Source organism: Sphaeramia orbicularis, chromosome 24, assembly GCF_902148855.1.
Source record: "Sphaeramia orbicularis chromosome 24, fSphaOr1.1, whole genome shotgun sequence".
Classification (NCBI taxonomy): domain Eukaryota; kingdom Metazoa; phylum Chordata; class Actinopteri; order Kurtiformes; family Apogonidae; genus Sphaeramia; species Sphaeramia orbicularis.
The window spans coordinates 26,204,463-26,224,295 of NC_043979.1; the positions used below are offsets into that span (position 1 = coordinate 26,204,463).

Below are 19,833 nucleotides of genomic sequence, written 5' to 3' on the forward strand. Positions count from 1 at the left end.
ACACCAATTACCTGCATGTCCTTCTTCACCACATCCATAAATCTCTTCTTTCTTAAACCAATAGAAGCGCAGTTTCCGCCATCACCCACCACACAGCACCCAGGCCTCGACCGATCTGGTATGGAAGTCAGGTTTGTGATTTGCATAGTTAATTTGGCAGATGGTTTCCACTGGATGCCCTACTTGATGGAACCCTCTCTTTTAATCTGGGCTTGGGACCAGCACTAGAAACCTGCAAAACTAGAAAACTAGAACCAGTGGCTGGATTTTTTTAAAACACAGGCCGACACATATTCCATTAGAAATCACCCAGTGGTGTTTCAAAACGCTCATGTGACATCTCATTACGTTCAAGATGTCAAATCATCTGCTATAGGTCAGACTCAAGTCCTTCAATGGTGTTAGTCAAGTGTTAGATTGAGTCGTCAGGTTGAGTCATCTTCAATGTAATCGAACAGAAATGACCTGAACCGAGTCAAACAGAATCCAATTCATTTGAACAGAGAAAAAAAAGAAGAGAAATGACTGAAACAAACTATAATATACTAAAATGTTTAAAAGACATAAAACACAACAGTGCAAAACAAAGCTGAAAAGACAAACTCAGACAGAGTGAATTCAGATGATTTCTATTCAGTTTAAATGCACAGAACAAGAAATGCTGAACCAAAACGTCTGCAAAAACAGATGTTTGTGTGTTGTTCAGTGTTGGCTTGCATCTGCTGATTGCTTTGTGATGTTTATTAGTTAATGTTTCGTATCATCTCTTCATCTTCATGTACCGTTTCCACACCATTTGTTCACAGTGACGCACGAATGTTACACAAACATTCGACAACTTGTCATTTCCCTGCAGGAGGATTCTATGTTTCATTTCAACACGTTCGCTTTTCAGAATAAAAAAAAAAATCATAATGTAGAAGGTCAGCTTTGGATAAACATTGATTTAGTGGACTCCAGCATTTTGTTTTTTGTCTTTCAAGTCATTTGTGTCTTATTTCATCTTTCATGTTGATTTATGGGTTTAACCTTAAAGCAGACTGTCCATTTTCAGGTTTAAGCTCTGAAACTGTCAATATTTTTAAGAATCCATTATTAAAGTTTTATGATTTTAATTAGATTTTATATGGGTATTTTAAAAGGATTTGGCCATAATCTATGTACTTTTTGAGTAAAATTTCAAACTGTAGTTATTTGTTTCATGCTGTATTTATGTTGTGAATTAATACCTCTTCCTGTGTCTTCTGTTGGTTTATTTTAAAAAGCCTTTGTGACTTTTTTTGAGCAGTCCTGTATTAATGAAATCTTACTTATTAGGTTAAAAATGAAACCTTTTGTCTGATTGTCTAAACGTAACTGAACTGTGTGGAGTAGAAAACAGTTTGAGGTGCAATCGATTGTTTTCACATGTGAAACTGAACTTTAATGGCTGTTATTTTTTGAGTTTTTACACCTTGACGTGTTGAAACGAGTTGACGTGAAAGTGCAGAACTAATACTAATCTACTTCCATAAAGAGAAGGGTTTGTTCATTTTAAGTTAAATGTGGTTGAAGGTGCATAAATAACTGATCAGTCTAAATCTTTAAACCAACCTGGACGTGGTGAGGTTTCTCCTCATCCGGGCGGGGTGTAGTTGGAATCGTCTCCTGCTGAATAATGTCCATCCACATGTAAATGAAGCTGCAGTTCAGAGGAAACAAAGAGAAGCCTTTAATTCACAGAGTAAACCAAGTGAAAACCTCCAGCTGTGCAGTGGGACTCACAGGGGTCTTCAAGGATCCAGACCCACAAAACGGATTAAAACCAGAAACGAAGTCAGACACTTTAAGGCCTGATTCCATGTTTACAGCAGCCGAGGACTTTCAGTCCCACTGTAGAATCAGAGAGGATTTGTCACAGTGGATGAAAGATTTTAAAGTGGAAGGAAAGCAACATCCTGTAAATAAATAAAAAAGAGACACGATCTATAAATAATGACTCATTAATTTCAGAAACTGAGGAAATCTGTAGACATTCTGACATATTTTGTTTGATCTACCATGTTTTTCTCATTGGATTTTTATGTGTTTTTCTTCTTGTTCAGCCTTTTACATCCTTTTCATCTGTTTTAATTTCACATGTGTTATATTCACTAATGGATTGTCTTATCTATGTTTTATTCTTCATCCAGATACACAATAATGCATATATAAAAATAGTTTCATTTATATGCATTAACTCTAAGAGCTGATTTAACATTGAAGAGGTTGAAAGTTTAGATATTTGTGTTAAATGTGGAAGAAAAACAAGAACTCTATTGTAACTGACCTCCAGATACTGAAACTTCTCCAGTTGTCTTCATGTGGAGGTGTAACAGTGTTTTCAGATGTTCAGATTAACAGCGGGGGAGGGGGGTCTTTATAAAGTACAAGGAGCTGAAGGATGACCCCACCCCCCAACTCATCCCCAGCCCCCGGCCTCCTGTCGCTGCCTCTAGCTGTTTGTCTCTGAGTCATTAACCATAGTGTCAACTCACATAATTACCTCTGTTATCTCAACGCCTTCACCAGCACCCTCCTCATCCTCAGCTTCATCATCCACCATCAAACCACACACAACTGGGGGTGGGGAGGGGGGGGAAGACACTCACCAGTTAATCAGACACGGTTGACTTTTTCTGGAATAATTACGTGGATTTCCATCGTTCTGGAGTTCTGCACAGGTGTTAAATATTACTTTATGTGGCTGGAGCTCAAACGGCACAAAAATTGCAAATTAAACCAAAATGGTAAAAAACCAAATATCACTCATTCTACACATTGATTTACCCTTGAATCCTCTGTATTATATGTTGGAATGAATAACAAAAGACATGCTGTATGGAGACAATCTGTATATTTTAAGAGTATTATTGTTAATTGCAAAGAATATGATGACTGTTTCTTGGAAGAAGAATCCCCCCCCCCTCCATCTGTATCATGATATCTATCTAAAAAAAAAATCCTATCTAGATATTCTGCTGTTTCAGCAGAATATCTAGATAGGATTTTTTTTTTTGGGGGGGGGGTCTATCTGTTTTTTGTTTTGTTGTTGTTTTTTGTTTTGTTGTTTTCTGTTTTGTTTCGGGTTTTTTAGTTTCGGGTTTTTTCTTCCCCTCTTTAGCTTTGACTTGTGCAATTCATTTTCTTCCTTTCCTACTTGGAAACTAGCTGGTACAGTAACTGACATTGTTAAATGAGTTTTGTTATCAAGGAGTGTTCATGACTATGTGTGATCAATGTTTGACCTTGATGATCAATAAAACTAGTTCAAAAAAAAAAAAAAAAAAAAAAAAAACAAGATAGTGGACTTCCTGTTGGGTTCAGGGTTGGGCTCCGGGAGGCTTTTTTGCTCGTTTGGACCTGATCATCCAGAGCAAGCCTAATGAATGGGCTGATTTTTTTTTTTTTCTTTTCAGATTTTTAGCCATTTCGAGCAAAGCATCCAAATTTACAGCATCACCACATCAATATCACTCACTGTCACCATTTTGATTAAGTTTCATCACAAAAATCAATCAGGCTAAATCTCAGGGACTTTGTTAAAGTGCAAGAAATGGGAATGGGAAAAAGGATGAAGAGGTTGTGCATTCACACCATGATGATGGACTTCCTGTTGAGTTTAGGGTTCAGATCCAAGAGGCTTTTGGTGCATCCAAACCTGGACTATGGCTACGTCCAGACGCCAATGCTCATGGTATTTTTCTTCTGCAGATTCTACAAGTGTTGCATCCATACATGTATTTTTTCAAGAAATATCTGCGTCCAGGTGGAAATGGGAAAACTGGGTTAAAATGGTGTAATACATATGCCACACCTGTATGTGGCGCTGTACACAGGATACACTAAAATCACAGAAGAATGCAGCGTGCATGCGCATGAGGTTATGTCCAGGGTTTTCTTCCTCTGGTCACATGGTACTATGGTGTCATCATTTCCAAAAAGTGGTGTTTTGCCTATCCATACAGCAATGCGAGGGTGGCGTTGTGAGATTTTTCCGTTCTGGGACCCATTCTCCAAAAATACCGTTTCAGGGCACTGTCAGTACCAGTGTCATGTGGATGAGAGGCCAAAACAATATTAAACCTTTGCAGATTGATGTAATTTTGTCGTCCCGTGTAATTCTAATGAACCTTGTTCATCTGGGTTAAACCTCACTGATCTGCCTTGGCAGAGGTCTGCGCTCTCTGAGTGCTTCTAGTTCTTGTCTGTTACTTTTTGCTCCTGAAAAACCTGTGTGGTTATGCACATTAAAAAACCCACATAATTTAACAACATTGTGCCTTTATTTGATTAGTATATAATCAATAATGATTAGATTTTGGTATTCCCCATCAGTTAACCTATTTTTGTTCAGTGGTCACATGGCCCATCTCCTATGTCGCCTCCTTCTCCATCATGTACTCTGTAATACTTTTAAAAGAACAATGATACGATACAATGATAAAAGAACGTTGACTTCAACGAGCTCGTGAAGACACAGCTCCATGTCAGCTATTATTGTTCTAAAAGAGGAAATGCCTGCTGAAGGATATCGAAACCAAGGAAACAACTCCGCCCAGTAGAGTTTCATCTTTAAAACCAGCTGATACCAGCACCACTGCCACTTTCTGATTTTTAAGGGAAACTACAACACTTTCTGAAAACGACGCCGCTACAGTACGCTCAAGTGTGAGAGCACATAACACTATCATCAAATATGGCATACCTACATGACACAGAGCTACATGCAACCATGAATCCAGCTTTATGAGCAGAGTAATTATTACAATGCTCTTATTGGAGCAAGCTGAATATACTCAGGGTTGAGGGAAGGTTTTTTTACTTGGGTAATTTGTGTGGAAATGTGCAGAGGTTTTTCAAAATCCCGGGTAAAGTTAAATATCCTGGCAATGTTCCTGTGGAGGAAATGGGGCGTATGTTTAATGACCTGGAGGGACCTATGCTTTCTTTATAAAGGTGTACAGTAAGACGGTAGGAGTTAACCATCACTGCTGTATGTGTGCTCCCAAGGTATTTTGTCATTTAGTTTTGACTATATTTTATTAGATTTGACTTATATGTACATTGCAGAAAATATGATATGATAGACAGTCAATGGAAAGAGATTGATAATTTCTTGATTCTGTCTCGGCTGTGTTACCATTTACATAGCAAAAAGGTGCTGAATGGTTTTTGGTTGTGGTTCGTGTAAACCTCCGTCGACCATTAGCATGGGCTGATTGGAGTCTATTGAAGAAGCAACTGCATCATTGTGATTCAAATGGTTCAAGTTCAGCCTCTTCAGCTGTGGTTTTACCAACACAACAGTGTGGAGCAGATAATGAGGAGCTGGTTCAGAGTCTTTAACATGTAAATTCAGCCTCTTTCACTTTAATGTTTAGGTGTCACCTTCGAAGTGAAAAGGATGAAGCTGAAGTGTCGGCAAAGTCAATGGGACGTTCAGCTCAGAAAAGTCTCCTTTAAAGGGATGATCCTATGTTCAGTCTCAGAAACACGAAATTCTGTCATCATATAAATAACAAATTGAACAAGAAAAGCACTCGGAGAGCGCAGACCTCCGCCAAGACAGATCTGTCCCCACCCCACCCCATCCCCCCACCCCCATCACCACCAAAATTTAAGCATTTCTTCCTTGTGCCAGTAACAACATTTCCTGAAAATTTCATGAAAATGCGTCCATAACTTTTTGAGTTATCTTGCTAACAAACAAACATACACACAAACACACAAAGCAAAGTGATCACAGTACCTCCTGAGGTAACTAGACTGTCAACAGGGTTAGGATGGTTCACCAAGTGTTTACTGTTAAATGAGAGGCTGACTTAATTCAGCAATGGGAGTTTTAGCAAATATGGAGCTGAATTAAACTGATTTGAATCAATTATTGAAGATAGTATGATAAACCTTAATAGAAATATTTAGTAGTATATATACATACATATATATATATATATATATATATATATATATATATATATATACACACACACACACACACACACACATATATATATATATATATATATATATATATATATATATATATATATATATATATATATATATATATATATATATTCAACACAACAAATCATAGATCTATTACATAATTTCTGCACTTATTTATTATTATCACTACACATTTCAGTTGTGGTATTAATACAAGATTGTCTCATCTTATCTGAATAGTGAATATTCAACCTTTGCAGCCTGTTATCTGTTATAAAAACGATTTATGAATAATTTAATATTTGCTGATCTGTATCAGATTTTCAGTCTCATGTTGTTACATAAATAAAATACAATGCAACCTTCTCTGATCTACATAAACCCCGTTAGACCCGTCCACTGTGATCGATCCTGTGTTTTAACACCGATAACCACGTCACATATCGATCAGGTCTCTGATCGGTTATCAATAGATTCTAGTAACGGCCGGGCAGCGGGGACCGAGCTATGATTGGTCGAGGGTGCCGCGGAGGCGGAAAGGCGGCGGGGAAAGGGGCGGTGATTGGCTGAGGGCGGGAACGTCGCGCGCACGTTCATCCGGTTAAAAAGACGCCGTTTGGAAGTTTAAACGGAGACAGACGCGGTCCAGGACAGGGAAAGCCGGTACATACCCGGGCCGAGACCCACACTACAAACACAAGAATAACCCGGATAAAACCAGCAAATAGTGAAAACTGGGACGAGCCCCTGTCCGCCTCCGGACCTTCACCCGCACCATGGTTCAGAAGACGGAGCTCGGGGGGGCGGGGATCAACACCGCGTCCCGAACTGCGGCCGACCCGGCGGGGAGGCAGCTGCTGGCGGCCTCTGCGTGTAACTCCGTGCCGCTGAAGCCTGACTGGTGTAAGACCGCTACGGGCCACATCAAGCGACCCATGAACGCCTTCATGGTGTGGTCCAAAATTGAGCGGAGGAAGATCATGGAGCAGTCTCCGGACATGCACAACGCTGAGATCTCTAAGCGGCTCGGGAAGCGCTGGAAGATGTTGAATGACACCGAGAAGATCCCGTTCATCCGGGAGGCGGAGCGGCTCCGGCTCCAGCACATGGCCGACTACCCGGACTACAAGTACCGGCCCAAGAAGAAACCCAAGACGGAAGGGTGCTCGGTGGCTGCGGGGAAACCAGTCGGCGCTCCAGAGCCGGAGAAGAGCGGCTCCAAAGCCGGGGGCAGAACCACCGCCGCCGGGAAGAAACTCCCAAAGTTGAAGCCCATTAAGCCGGGGGCCGGGGCCGGCGGAGCGGCCACCCACCTACCGCAGCAGCACCAGCAGTACCTGTCCCAGTACCATCACCAGGACCCCAGGTACCGGTACGTGTTGAACAGCAGCTTCAAACCCAACAAGGTCGTGAAACGGGAGTTTACCGACGACGAGGAGGAGGAGGAGGATGAAGATGACTCGTCTTCCTCCTCGGATGAAGAGGAGGTGGAGGTGGAGGTGAAGGTGGAGGAAGTGGAGGTGAAGGTGGAGGAGGTGGAGGTGAAGGTGGAGGAGAAGCAGAGGGCCGTGGGCAAGTACAGCGTTGCCAAAGTCCCGGACAGAGGCGGCTCCTCCGCCGCCGCAGAGCCTGTGAGGACCGGGACTTATGAGTCCTCCGGCCGCCTCTTCTTCCGCTTCACCAACATCTCCCGGCAGGGCGCCCCCTTTACCGCCGCCCCTTCCTCCTACCCGGCCTCCCTCTCACCCGGAGCCTCGTCCAGGTCCGACTCCACGTCGTCCTGCTGCGGGGAGGAGGACCTGGACGACCCCCCTCTGGAGGATTTCAACCTCAACCTCCTGTCCGGCTTCCACGCCTCCTCCTCCCCCTCATACGACCCGTTGAACGCGTCCTCGTGCTCGGCCGCGGGGAACGTCAGCCTGTCTCTGATGGATAAAGAACTGGACCTGGGCAGCCAGGGAGAACTCGGGTCCCACTTCGAGTTCCCAGATTACTGCACCCCGGAGCTCAGCCAGATGATAGCCGGAGACTGGCTCCAGGCCAACTTCACTGACCTGGTCTTCACCTACTGATCCTCGGAGGGTGGGTCTCCACTTCCACCACCGGGACCGGGGCGTTGGGGCTGTGCTACCCGGTTTAGGGCGCTCAGAGGCCGATCAGGACTGGACACACACTGCGGTACTTCTGGAGCAAAAAAAAAAAAAAAAAAAAAAAAGCTCAATGAAAGGAAAGTCAACAGGGTTTTATGGATTTATTTTTCTGGACCAGAACCTGAACTATGCATTCCCGTCCCAACCCAGAAGGACTCTAATTCAGGACCCAGGACTCTGTTATTTATATTTTCCAGGACAGGTTTTGGTGTGAACTGGTTCAGGTAAACCCAGCTGTGGCAGGAAGCAGCTTTTGATACTTACAGCCAAACATACCTCATCTTTTAAGATCTATTTTTGTACAGTCAAAGGAAAAGCCAGGCACTTCTTCTTCCACTTTGATTTGTTACTGGACATGTGAGGGTTCAATTCCTGGCCTCCTGCCTTGCATCACTGCCTCACTGTTGTTTTAAAGCTGTTTACAGACAGATAGGGTTCAGGTCTTCATGTTGTGTAAAGCGTTAAATTCAGTTTTTATTGGTGCAATGAGTCTTGATGAGCAGGACACCAACTGGAGTTTTCAGTTACTTTTAGAACTTCTCATCGGCACGGATCTGTTTTTTTTTTTTTTTTTTTTGTGCTCATTTTATTTTTGTGCAATATCTAAAAGAAAAGACAAAATGGACTGAAGGAACATTCTGAGATTTTTTGTAGCAGAAGTTAAACCTGCCTGTATGTGACGACTGAATAAATCAGCTGTCCTGGTATCTGCATGTGTGGTCCTTAGTGTTTCCCAGAATCCACTACTGCTGCACCTAAAGGGTCAAACCGGGTTTTGTAACCAGCATCCACCTAAACAGCAACAAAGAAACCAGTTCAGACCAGGTTAAATGTGGAATTATGTCAACATCAGCTCGTTTCTTTAGGAATGACCTGAACAAGATTTAGCTAATTTTTAAGCATGAGTTTTACAAAACGAAGCTTAATAATTTGGGTTTTCAGTCAAAGATAACATTGCTTTATTCCTAATTTCTTATGAAATGTAAAACGGGATGTGTGAATCTGAGGTTTAACAGGGATATTTACAGTTTTAAGGCCGGATTAGAAGGTTCTGAGTGTTTCAAAGGATGTAAAGTTATTCCAGATCTCAGATGACAAAGAGCAACATTTACAGATTTGGGCATTAGAATGATCACTTTAATCCAAAACTCACATCTTGCATTTGAGGTTTTTCTTCTAACTTCATAGAAGAATAAAGTTGCCTTTAAATGGTTCATATGTCACATAAAAGCTGTTTATTGTGGATTGGTTCTTGTCACTGAGAGGTTTTATGCAACATTAATGAATCATGGATATTAGAAAAATGTAACATTAGCATTTTTTGTTTTTCACAGAAAACCCTTAGAAGAAAGGAAAGGTGACATTTAGTTAGAAGTTGTAACAATGTAAACGATCACACAGTTAAAACAAAAATCAGTAAAGTAAAAGGATAAAAGCAGTGACGGTCAGAAGTGGATACTCTGATTATAAAATGACCATTTATTTCAAGTTTGCCTTGTTTCTTGAAATTGACATGATGAGAAATGGCTGTTTTACAGTACAAAAATGGTATATAAAAACCTACAATAAAACAAGTATAAAAACACCTTGAATAAAGATTATCAGGTTCATAGTCACAAAAACCTGGAAAAGTAATGAAATGAGGTAAAATGTTAAAGTTGTGGAAAAGTCATGGATGTAAGAACATTATTACATTAAAAGTAGGTGTTAACAATTGCAATTGCATATATGATGCATCAGTGGAAAATAAGATCAACTACAGATCATGTACAAATATTAGATATGAGACGAAGGCTCAGAATGAGAGTGAATTTATAAGATGGTGAATTATTTTTTTGGCTGTAAAAGGATTAATTCTTTATCATGAGGCACAAATCAACTGTAAATCTACATTTTAATGTTTTAATTTAATTCTTGAGTTTTGTCTGTGATGAAACTAGAAACTGAATCAGATGGAGTTGAGCTTGGAGACCATTACTATATATTCACACTGCAGGTTTTAATAATCAATTCCAAGTTTTTGCTGATATCCCATTTTCTTATGTGGTTATTCACATTATAATTTAAATGCAACTGCCATGAAGGGACCTGCATGTGCAAAAGGAGACCTAACATCACATGCAGCACACTGAGTTTACTGAGGTAAATATGAGTCTTCCCAGGTCCTGTCAGTGACGTAAAAGTCAGATTAAATGCAACACAAGTCACACTTTAAAACGATATGTATCTGATTTAGGACCACATAGAAGTCACCTGGGTCTGATTTTTAAAAAAAAAAAAAAAAAAAGGATTTGTGATGTTCAGACTGTCAAAAAAAAGTCAGATTTGGGCCAGTTTTACCTGTAATGCAGATGTAGTGTTAGACTGAATCCTTAGAAAACATCTTCAGCTTCATAGGTGCCTAGAATATTTGAAGTGAATAAAGAAATAAACCAAAGTTAGACCTTAAAAAATGTAACATTTCATAAAATAATGAATTAAAATGTATTCAGTGTGTCACATAGTGGTAGAAATCTGTTGTAAATTCTGTTCTAAAGGGGGAGGAAGCCCTGTGTTGGAATAGTTTAGATGATTCGGACTGAAGAAACCATCCTGTTAAATGGACGTCTGGTGTTTGGACATTTGGTGTCTCTTTATTCACAGATTATAACTCCTTCTTTGAGTTAAACCTGGATGTTCTTGTGTTGAATCCCCCTCCAGCTACTTACACATTACCCATAATGCACTATGCTGGTGTGACTGGTTGTAGAGGAGTCTCCAGGGGTCGGGGGGTCAGGGGTCACTGCGCTAACCATTGGCAGTACAGACTATGGCTGTTTTCCCACCTGCGGTTGATTAACGTCTGAACACGTCTGAACGGGGTTTACATGTGAAATTAACATGTTCCCGGCTGCGTGAGGAACAGGAACACGCCTGTAAATTGGAACATTTACAGAACAAGTTTAAAAACCAGGCATTTGTTCTGCAGCATTCACTCACTCGGCTTCATGTTTTCAGATGTGAGGGGGAGGAACCACATTTCCCATGATACAGCAGCTCAGTGAGGTCACAAGGTTCACACAGACCTCATTCACTCACATACTTGACCTACATATGTGTGAATTCACACACGGTACCAAGTGGATCTCACTTCAGTTCATGTTTTAGTCATTGGTCGACGTCTGACGCTTCCCCATCATAGAACCAGGTTTCACACATCTGAGGTTTTCAGACTTAGGTTCGGAATTCAAGACGAGTCGCTGCATTTATTGGGTCGTAAGATGCAAAGAAAAGTTGACACAGTACAGATATAAAAGGGTGAAAAAAAAAAAGATAAAAATAAGACAAACGTTACATAGAGGATGTAAAAAGAAAAAGACGAAAAGTTACAGACAACGATGAAAACAAACAAAAATAATATAGAATACAAAAACCTCATACAAAAGATGTAAAAAAAAAAAAAAAAAAAAAAAAAGATGAGAAAGATGAAACAAGACTTAACAGACAAAAATGATAAAAACCACAAAAAGAAGAAAATACTAATGTAATAATGTAAAACTAAACCAAGATGCAACAACATGAAAAAGATGAAAACTAGAAAAATTACATCAAAAATGAAGAAAAAGGAAAACCTAAAAGAATTAAAAGATAAAAACCACAAAAGATGAAAACAATAAAAAAATAATGGAGAACACAAAAACTGCATAAGAAAGGCATAACAGGATGAAAATGATGAAAACAATGGAAAAGATGAAAGAAAAAGTACTGAACAGATGTGAAGGGCAAAAGTAACACATGAAAATTATAAAAATGATATGAAGAAAGAGAACACTCAAAACTGTCTAAACAATATAGAAGACAAAATAGAATAGAATAGAATAGAATAGAATAGAATAGAATAGAATAGAATAGAATAGAATAGAATAGCTCATGAAAAACTCAAAAGTGAAACTAATAAAATGGTGACAACAACACAGAAGATAAAACAAAAGAAATGAAAATAATACAACAAAAATACATTAGAAATAAAAGATGAACAAACAAAAATAATAAGAAAGACAAAAACTATGTAAGACATTGATGGGTGACAAGATAAAAAAGACAAAAACTATGGTATTGGTATAAACAAACAAAAAAAAAGCCAAATGTTGGTTAAAATGCATTGTGGCACATTTTTATGATATATTGTTGTAAATATGATGAAGAATTAATATAATTATGGGTTTCAATTTGTCTCCATCTAATCTCTCATTTGTGTTTGTTTTATTAATTCACTCTCATCTGTTTACATTCACCTCTTTCACATTTAATCTACACTAGCACGTTGACCAGTGGGGATCCACGGGTTCTAGATGTGGTAGTTTTTATGCTGTTGTGTATTAATGCATGCTGTACCGTATTTGTCCAGCAGTCACCGCCAAAGCATTCTGGGTATAGCAACGTGATTGTAAGGCTATTGTATTCTAAAATTACTAATATCTCCCAAAATATTGGTCCTATCAACTTGCCGTTTTCGCTAGTCGGTTCCTTGACCAAAAATACATAAGTATGCCAAACTGCAGCAGTCAGCTCTTTACGAATTTTGTGTGAGTCCCTAGACACACATACATGCACACACAAAGAGGCCACTTGGCCGTTATAATATAGATGTTTGCAGCTTCATTTAATACTTAAAAGAGCAGTGTCAACTCCTGTTCATCTGACGTGTGACATCATCAAGACTTCACCAAGGTTCATGATCCACTGGATGAACTGGAATGAAGACCCAGAGGTTTGCGGATGGAGAGGGAAACATTTGTTGAGTTGAAGTTGTTGTATTTGACTGTGAAGCTGTTTTTCCATCTACTTTGTGGTTAAACGTGGTTGAGAAGCTCCTGGTTGATTTGATCCATGGGTCAACTCAGGTCGTATAAAGATAACGATCCATGTTCTTTTGCTGATATTCTGAAAGTTTGTTGCTTTCAGATGAAACCTGACTTGTTTTACAGCTGAAACGAAACACGGCGATGAAATGACATGACCTGAAGCTCTGTGGTTAGATGTGTGTTGGTGAAATGCGCCCTGGGAGCTGTAGTTGATAAGTTGTCAGACAGTGGTACTGCAGCTCAGACTGGAAATGGGTCATGATGTGTTGGGCGTCGACATCGCGCTTTGCTACTGCTGTTAATGAAGCCATCATGGTCGGATGTTGAGGAGGGTGTAATGCTTCTACTCACTGACACCTGACCTGTAGCAGGACTGTGATTGGCTGAGCTGTGTTCAGGACTCTGAGGGTCTTTAATAAAGCTGGTCTGGAAGCTATTCCAACATTTTGTCAGGCCTGGCTAGTCCGGTTTCCTGTCATGTGTTTATGGAACATTTCCTGTCAGAGTATTTCCTCTTTTACTCCAGTCAGTCGTTCAGTTTAACCCTTTAAACCAGGGGTGTCATACATGTGGTCCCCAGACCAAAACCAGCCCACCAAAAGGTCCAATCTGGCCCATGGGATGAATTTGTTAAATGCAAAAATTACACTGAAGATATTAACAATCAAGAATGTCAAAATCATGTTAGTTCAGGAGTCACATACAGCCCAAATCTACATCAAGTGGGTCAGACCAGTAAATACTATTATAGTAACATATATATATATATATATATATATATATATATATATATATATATATATATATATATAAAGGGAACTCCAGATTTTTCTCTATGTTTTAGTTCAAAAAAGTAAAATTGCATTTAAAAAAGTTTGCATTTACCAACAATCCTTTTACAAAAAAGTGAATAACCTGACCATATATTAACATCAAGAAATGTCTTAAGAAAAATAAGTGCAGTTTTAACAATAATATGCCTGTCACCTGTCACTAAATGCTTTGTGCCTTCATAAATTCAACTGTACGTTTTAATGCACGTGTGTAAACAATTTGTTGAGGTATAATATTGTTGAAATTAAATCAAGAAAGTTCAGGTTGTTTGTGATGGTACAGGTAATTCCCTTTTTTAAGAATAGTTTGAAGATGTAAACATTTTCATAATGTAAATATACCATTTTCAATCTAAAACATGAAGAAAACTTTGGAGTTGACATTGTTCATAGGTTATTATGTTATTATTTTACTGGTCTGACATAATCAAGATCATATTGGGCTGTATGTGGCCCCTGAAAGAAAAAAAAAGACTATGACACTCCATTAAACCACTATGATCTCAGCGTCAGTGTGTGAACTCAAACCCACTGACAGGTTGAATCTAGTACTCGTGGTGGGTCTGAATTCACCTGTACACAGCTGCAGGTGACAACAAGGTTCAGTCCATCGTCAGTTATTTTATCAAGGCTATGTTTTACCCACGTCAAACTCATACGTTATATGTAATGAAAACCAAAACTAACTGTGAAAAGCAATTTTAACTGAAATAAAATAACAAAATAATGAAAAATAAATCACAGCTACAACACAAACTAAACTAAGCAGAATGTCAGATAAAAGAATATCATGACATTAATAAAACCTGTAGTTATTAAAGGTCACATTGTCAACAACAGTCAGCCATCTACTGCAAACTTACATTTTATACCTGTCAGTTCATGTAATATCACAGTGCTGAAGTGGACTGATATTTTCTTAAGCTCTATGTAACCTAATGGAACCTTTATTATAGTGGCTGTGAAATATCTATCCAAAAATCAGCTAACATTCGCTAACATGGCATTTACCTCCACTAGAAGAGATCCATCCGGTAACAGTTAAAGACTATGCCATGCTCTTCCTCATCCATGTTCATCTGGGGATGGAGTTCCAGTTGTTGTTGTTCACGTTCTTCAACCCAAAGGGACAGCAGGTCATCCTGTCCTGTACCTGGTTCTTCTGATCTTCAGGAGCCCCTACAAATTCAAGATGGTGGTCAGTCACACCATTGTACCTCAGAAATTCATCATCATCATTCATCTTCTAAACCACTTTATCCTTAAGAGGGTCATGGGGGTGCTGGAGCCTTTCCCAGCTAACCTCAGAAATTACTGTCTTTAATTTAATTTACCGGGTTACAGCTCATGCACCTTACAGTTCAGTTCTATTTCAGCACATTACATTTGTTTTTGTTTGTTTTTTTTTTTTTAGCATATTACAGTTATTATCCAGATTCTACCCAGATCTTTTTATACTTCTAATTTATAGTGTATGCTCTTATGTTATCTTGTCTTTACTCATGTTTGTTGTGATATTATATTGTCATTGAATGTGTGCCATGCTGCTGCTACACTGCAATTTCCCATTTTGGGATAAATAAATTACATCTATCTATCTATCTATCTATCTATCTATCTATCTATCTATCTATCTATCTATCTATCTATCTATCTATCTATCTATCTATCTATCTATCTATCTATCTATCTATCTATCTATCTATCTATCTATCTATCTATCTATCTATCTATCTATCTATCTATCTATCCATCCATCCATCCATCCATCCATCCATCCATCCATCCATCCATCCATCCATCCTGGTAAACAGCCCTTGGAATGTGATGATCCTCCTTTCTGATAAAATGGCCAACCACTGCTGCCGTTAGAGATTTAGCTCGACATGATCTGCCCATCTGCTTCATTCTGATGTTACCACCAACTTCTCCATTGCTGTAAGACTGTTTTTTGGGAGAACAAGACTTGGTCAAAGCATAGACTTGACCTGCTGCTGATTGACAGGTGTCAGAAGGCTGAAACAGGTGGAGGGCAGATGGTGATGGGACCAGATACTGGATCAGCTCCAGGGGATGTAGAGTAACAACAACAACCATCGCTGTTCCACATTTATCTACAGTCCAGTCAAAAGGATATGACTACCTCCCAAACTCTGCTCGTCTTCACCAGGGCCCCGCTTCACCACTGTTTCCAGGGTCCTTTGCAGACCTCCAAGGCCATCACAGCAACCACAGAGCTCCACTGCTGTGCACCGTGGGGACAGAGTATCAAAGTAGGAGCATTAGTGTCAAATATGTCATTTATCTCAATCTAAACTCTACCACAGTAAGTCAGCACTAGACCACGAAATCAGGTACAGAGCAGGGAACATTACTGTGGTCATGCATTGTTATTTATTATGGGTAGCAGCTGTCAGTTTACTGCTAATTGCACCATCATTTAACCCTGACAAAAGCATGTCATTACCCATTTGATCCTAATGCGACTATAACAGCAGATGTAGAAGAAGAGGATTTCCTTCACTGATGCAGATCGACCATGAAGTAGTCCACATCTGATCTTTATTGTAGAGATCCACTGACATAACTTAAACCAATTCATCTGGAGGCTCAAAAAGACATCAAACAGAGGATTTGCTTTCATATAAAGTAAAAAAAAAAAAAAAAAAAAAAAGAAAAGAAAACAACAACTAAGATTTCCAAGTATTTGTCCTGGTTTTGTAACAGATGCAGTATGCTGTGACTTCTCTGTATTACTGATAATAATAATAATAATAATAATAATAATAATAATAATAATAATAATAATAATAATAATAATAATAATAATAAAAAACAGAATAAATGTATCTACGGTTCAGATTTGACCACAGACTGATGTGAATGATGAAACTCAGATTTCACAACTAATGCAGCTACAAATGTCACCTCTCCATGAGCCCCCTTCGTACAATCTTTTACTTTTAAATTCCCGTGTGGACAACCACCAATGGGATGAAGCCTGAACTAATAAAACTAAGTAAACCAAATATAACCTTATTTTATTTACAGAAATCAACTGGACGGGTGCATTTTATGTACTTGTCTTGTGATTGAGTCTGATTCCAAATAACCCCCAAAAATTACAAAATTACAAAAATTCTTAGTTCCTCACTATGTCTTCTTTGTTTACATGAATTTATCAGGTCTATATTATATTTGTACAAAGCAAGACTCCCAATTTGATTATAATTGACATGACTACAGTGAGAAATTTTTTATTATTAGTTTATATATGACTTACATCTATGACATATCAACTTTTATCGCTCTGTCTTTTCTCCGACCTTATTTTTCTCACGAACCAAAACTCCTCAAGCTTCTAACGTCACTGACACATTTATAAAACAAAACTAAAAAATACAATCAAACACAGGACATTTTTATCCATTTAATTTTACATATTAGTAAGGACATCTGAGGATAAAACTTCCGTCAGAAACGTCCTACGGGCCTTGAACGGTTCATCTCCCATCATGCTCTGTGGCCTGTGGTTTTATTGGCCTCCTGCTGTTGTCACCTTTTACATGTAGTGAAAAGCTGCTTCCTGTGCCTTCAGAGATTGGTTAAAGAGTGACCGGAGAGCTCATTCCTGATGCTTTAATATGGGTGGTGACCTTTGACCTCACCTTAGCCGGTGCTGCTGCAGCTTTGGTTTATTTAGGTTAAACATGAAATATCACAGAGGTCATTTAATAACTTAATTTTCTTCTCTGCCAAACGCTTTAAACTGGATGATAAAACTTAATTTTTAAACTTGAATTAAGATTGTTTTGATTTTAATCTACTTCAGAATCAGTTTAGATTCAATATACTTACTTACTTTATTTATTAGGGACCGTGTGCAATTTTAAACATAAATGTTGCCATTTGATGCATCGTACGAGAGTTAGTCCTAGGTTAATTTACATCTGCAGTCCCCATACTTTTGTAGGATTTTAAATGCAGTTTAAATAGGTATTTTATAGTGGTTTATGTATTGCTATTGAACTTTAAGTCTGGATTTTATGCTATATTTATGCATGTCATGAATTTTTCAACGTAAAATCTAAGCCTTGTTACTTATTTCATGTTGTGTTTATGGTATGAATTGATTTCTCTTGTGTTGTGTATTGCTTTATGTTGTAAAATGCTTTGTAACTTTATTTGGAAGAGTGTTATAAAAATTATTACGTACTTAAAGAATAGCCCCCCACAGTTACTGTCATTAATGAAAACTACTTCCAAAAATAGTCAATTCATCTATATATCAAAATACCAAAATTAACTTGTTCTGAAGCTGGGCATGTTTTATCAGTAACTCCTTTATTTTATTATATCAGGGTCTTTAAAATGAAATTCTTCCGAGCCACCCATTAATCTGAGGAGTTTCTAAAGTATCATCACTGGTTCAAACTCTTTGCTGATCCTTTATATATACATGAATACGACCTCAGATCTCCACATGGAATCTATTGTCTCAGTTTTTCTTATCATCTGTTTCCTCTTGAAGTCATTTAAATATTTTGTTAAACTCTCTTATCAGCTGCCAGTTGGATATTTTTAGAGCTTGGGTTTATCTCCAACTCATCAAAGCAAAGTTACTATTAACTCTCTGACCTTATTGACTACATTTCCCACAATGCTTCCCAGCTCCTGCAGAAGAATCAGCCACTTTCACTGAATTACATGTGATTTATGAGTAGGAACTTTTCACTTAAAGATAATCCTTTCCTCCTCTCTGACCTGATGTGACTGTAGCTCAATTGTTTTTTGGTTTGGTTTTTTCCCATTTGATTGGATTCTAACTCATTTTATCTGTTTTTATTATTATTATTATTATTATTATTATTATTAGTTCACGGTAGAATAATTCACCTGAACATGTTTCTAAATAGAACATGAACTGTCCGTAAGAAATATGGCTCATGTTGTTAATTGTGTTCATAACAAGGTACAATCAGTCATTAGGATTAAATGTGAATCTGGTTACACATACTTTTAGAATAACTACTGCTGAATACAGTGAGATCAAACTAGTTTTGTTGTTTGGTTTAATGACACCTGGTCAGTCTGTGTCTCCATCTGCTGGGCACTTAATGAAAGTACACGCCGCTCCATCAGATTCTCCAATAAAATCAGACTGTCAATTATTTAGCACTATGTTGGTCTCATTGTTTCTGAAACTCTGAAGTTTGTTTTCCAGCAGAAATGTATTTATTAATATAAGTAATAATTACAATTAGCCTAAAACCTAATAATCTAAATGCCTTTTTTTTTTAAAAACACAAAATAATGATTGTTCTGAGACAATGAAATATTTTTGTCTTATCTTAGTAACACTCCTTTTCATCATTCATCAGCAAATATAAGAAAACACTGGTGAATCACAGAAATAAAGGGGTAATAAAAAAAGAGAAAATAAAAACAAAAAACAAATATGGACACTGATATATAAAAAAAAAACAACCCAAAAAACTAAGGATTAAAGAAAAGGACAGAGCTTCAGATGTACAGTTTTGCCCTTTTCATTGGTCTGTATATATTTTGGCTTTGCTAACAGCACACACCAGGTAAACCCTAAAGCGGTGGGTTATGTGAGGATTATGTTCTTGGATTTTGCAAGTGTTTTCAATACAATCCATCCCTCCATACTTAGAGACAAACTCTAAGGATGGACATGGAGCACAAACTATCTGACAGGGAGACCACAGTTCATAAGGAGCAGCAATGGGGCTCCACAGGGGCCTGTTTTGGCTTCATTTCTGTTCACATTGTACACAGCAGCACACTAAGTATAACTCTTACAGTATAGTATAGTTCTGTCAATCAAAAAAAAAAAAAAAAATTAGACCTGTTGTGATGAGTATCAGGAATGGACACTAAGGGGAGTATAGGGTCCTGACCAAAGCCTTTTGGAAATGAGGTCAGAAAAACAGCCTTTAACTGAACACCTCCGTGACCAAAGAAACACTGGGGGATTTCAGAGCTGATATGAATCTATACCTCCTCCTCATC

General features: G+C 38.4%; 1 protein-coding gene across 2 annotated transcripts; it reads left to right on the plus strand.

The window, feature by feature from the left end:
- Positions 1–6,613: 6,613 nt before the first annotated feature.
- sox11b (SRY-box transcription factor 11b) lies at positions 6,614–8,827 on the plus strand. Of its 2 annotated transcripts, none has more exons than XM_030128625.1 (2): positions 6,614–7,469; positions 7,518–8,827. In XM_030128625.1, exons 1-2 carry the CDS (start codon positions 6,747–6,749, stop codon positions 8,040–8,042), a joined length of 1,248 nt encoding a protein of 415 aa, XP_029984485.1. In that variant the 5' UTR covers positions 6,614–6,746; the 3' UTR covers positions 8,043–8,827. The 2 variants fall into 2 exon arrangements, with proteins under 2 accessions (XP_029984485.1, XP_029984486.1); XM_030128626.1 differs by having other exon boundaries at positions 6,614–7,463.
- Positions 8,828–19,833: the final 11,006 nt, after the last annotated feature.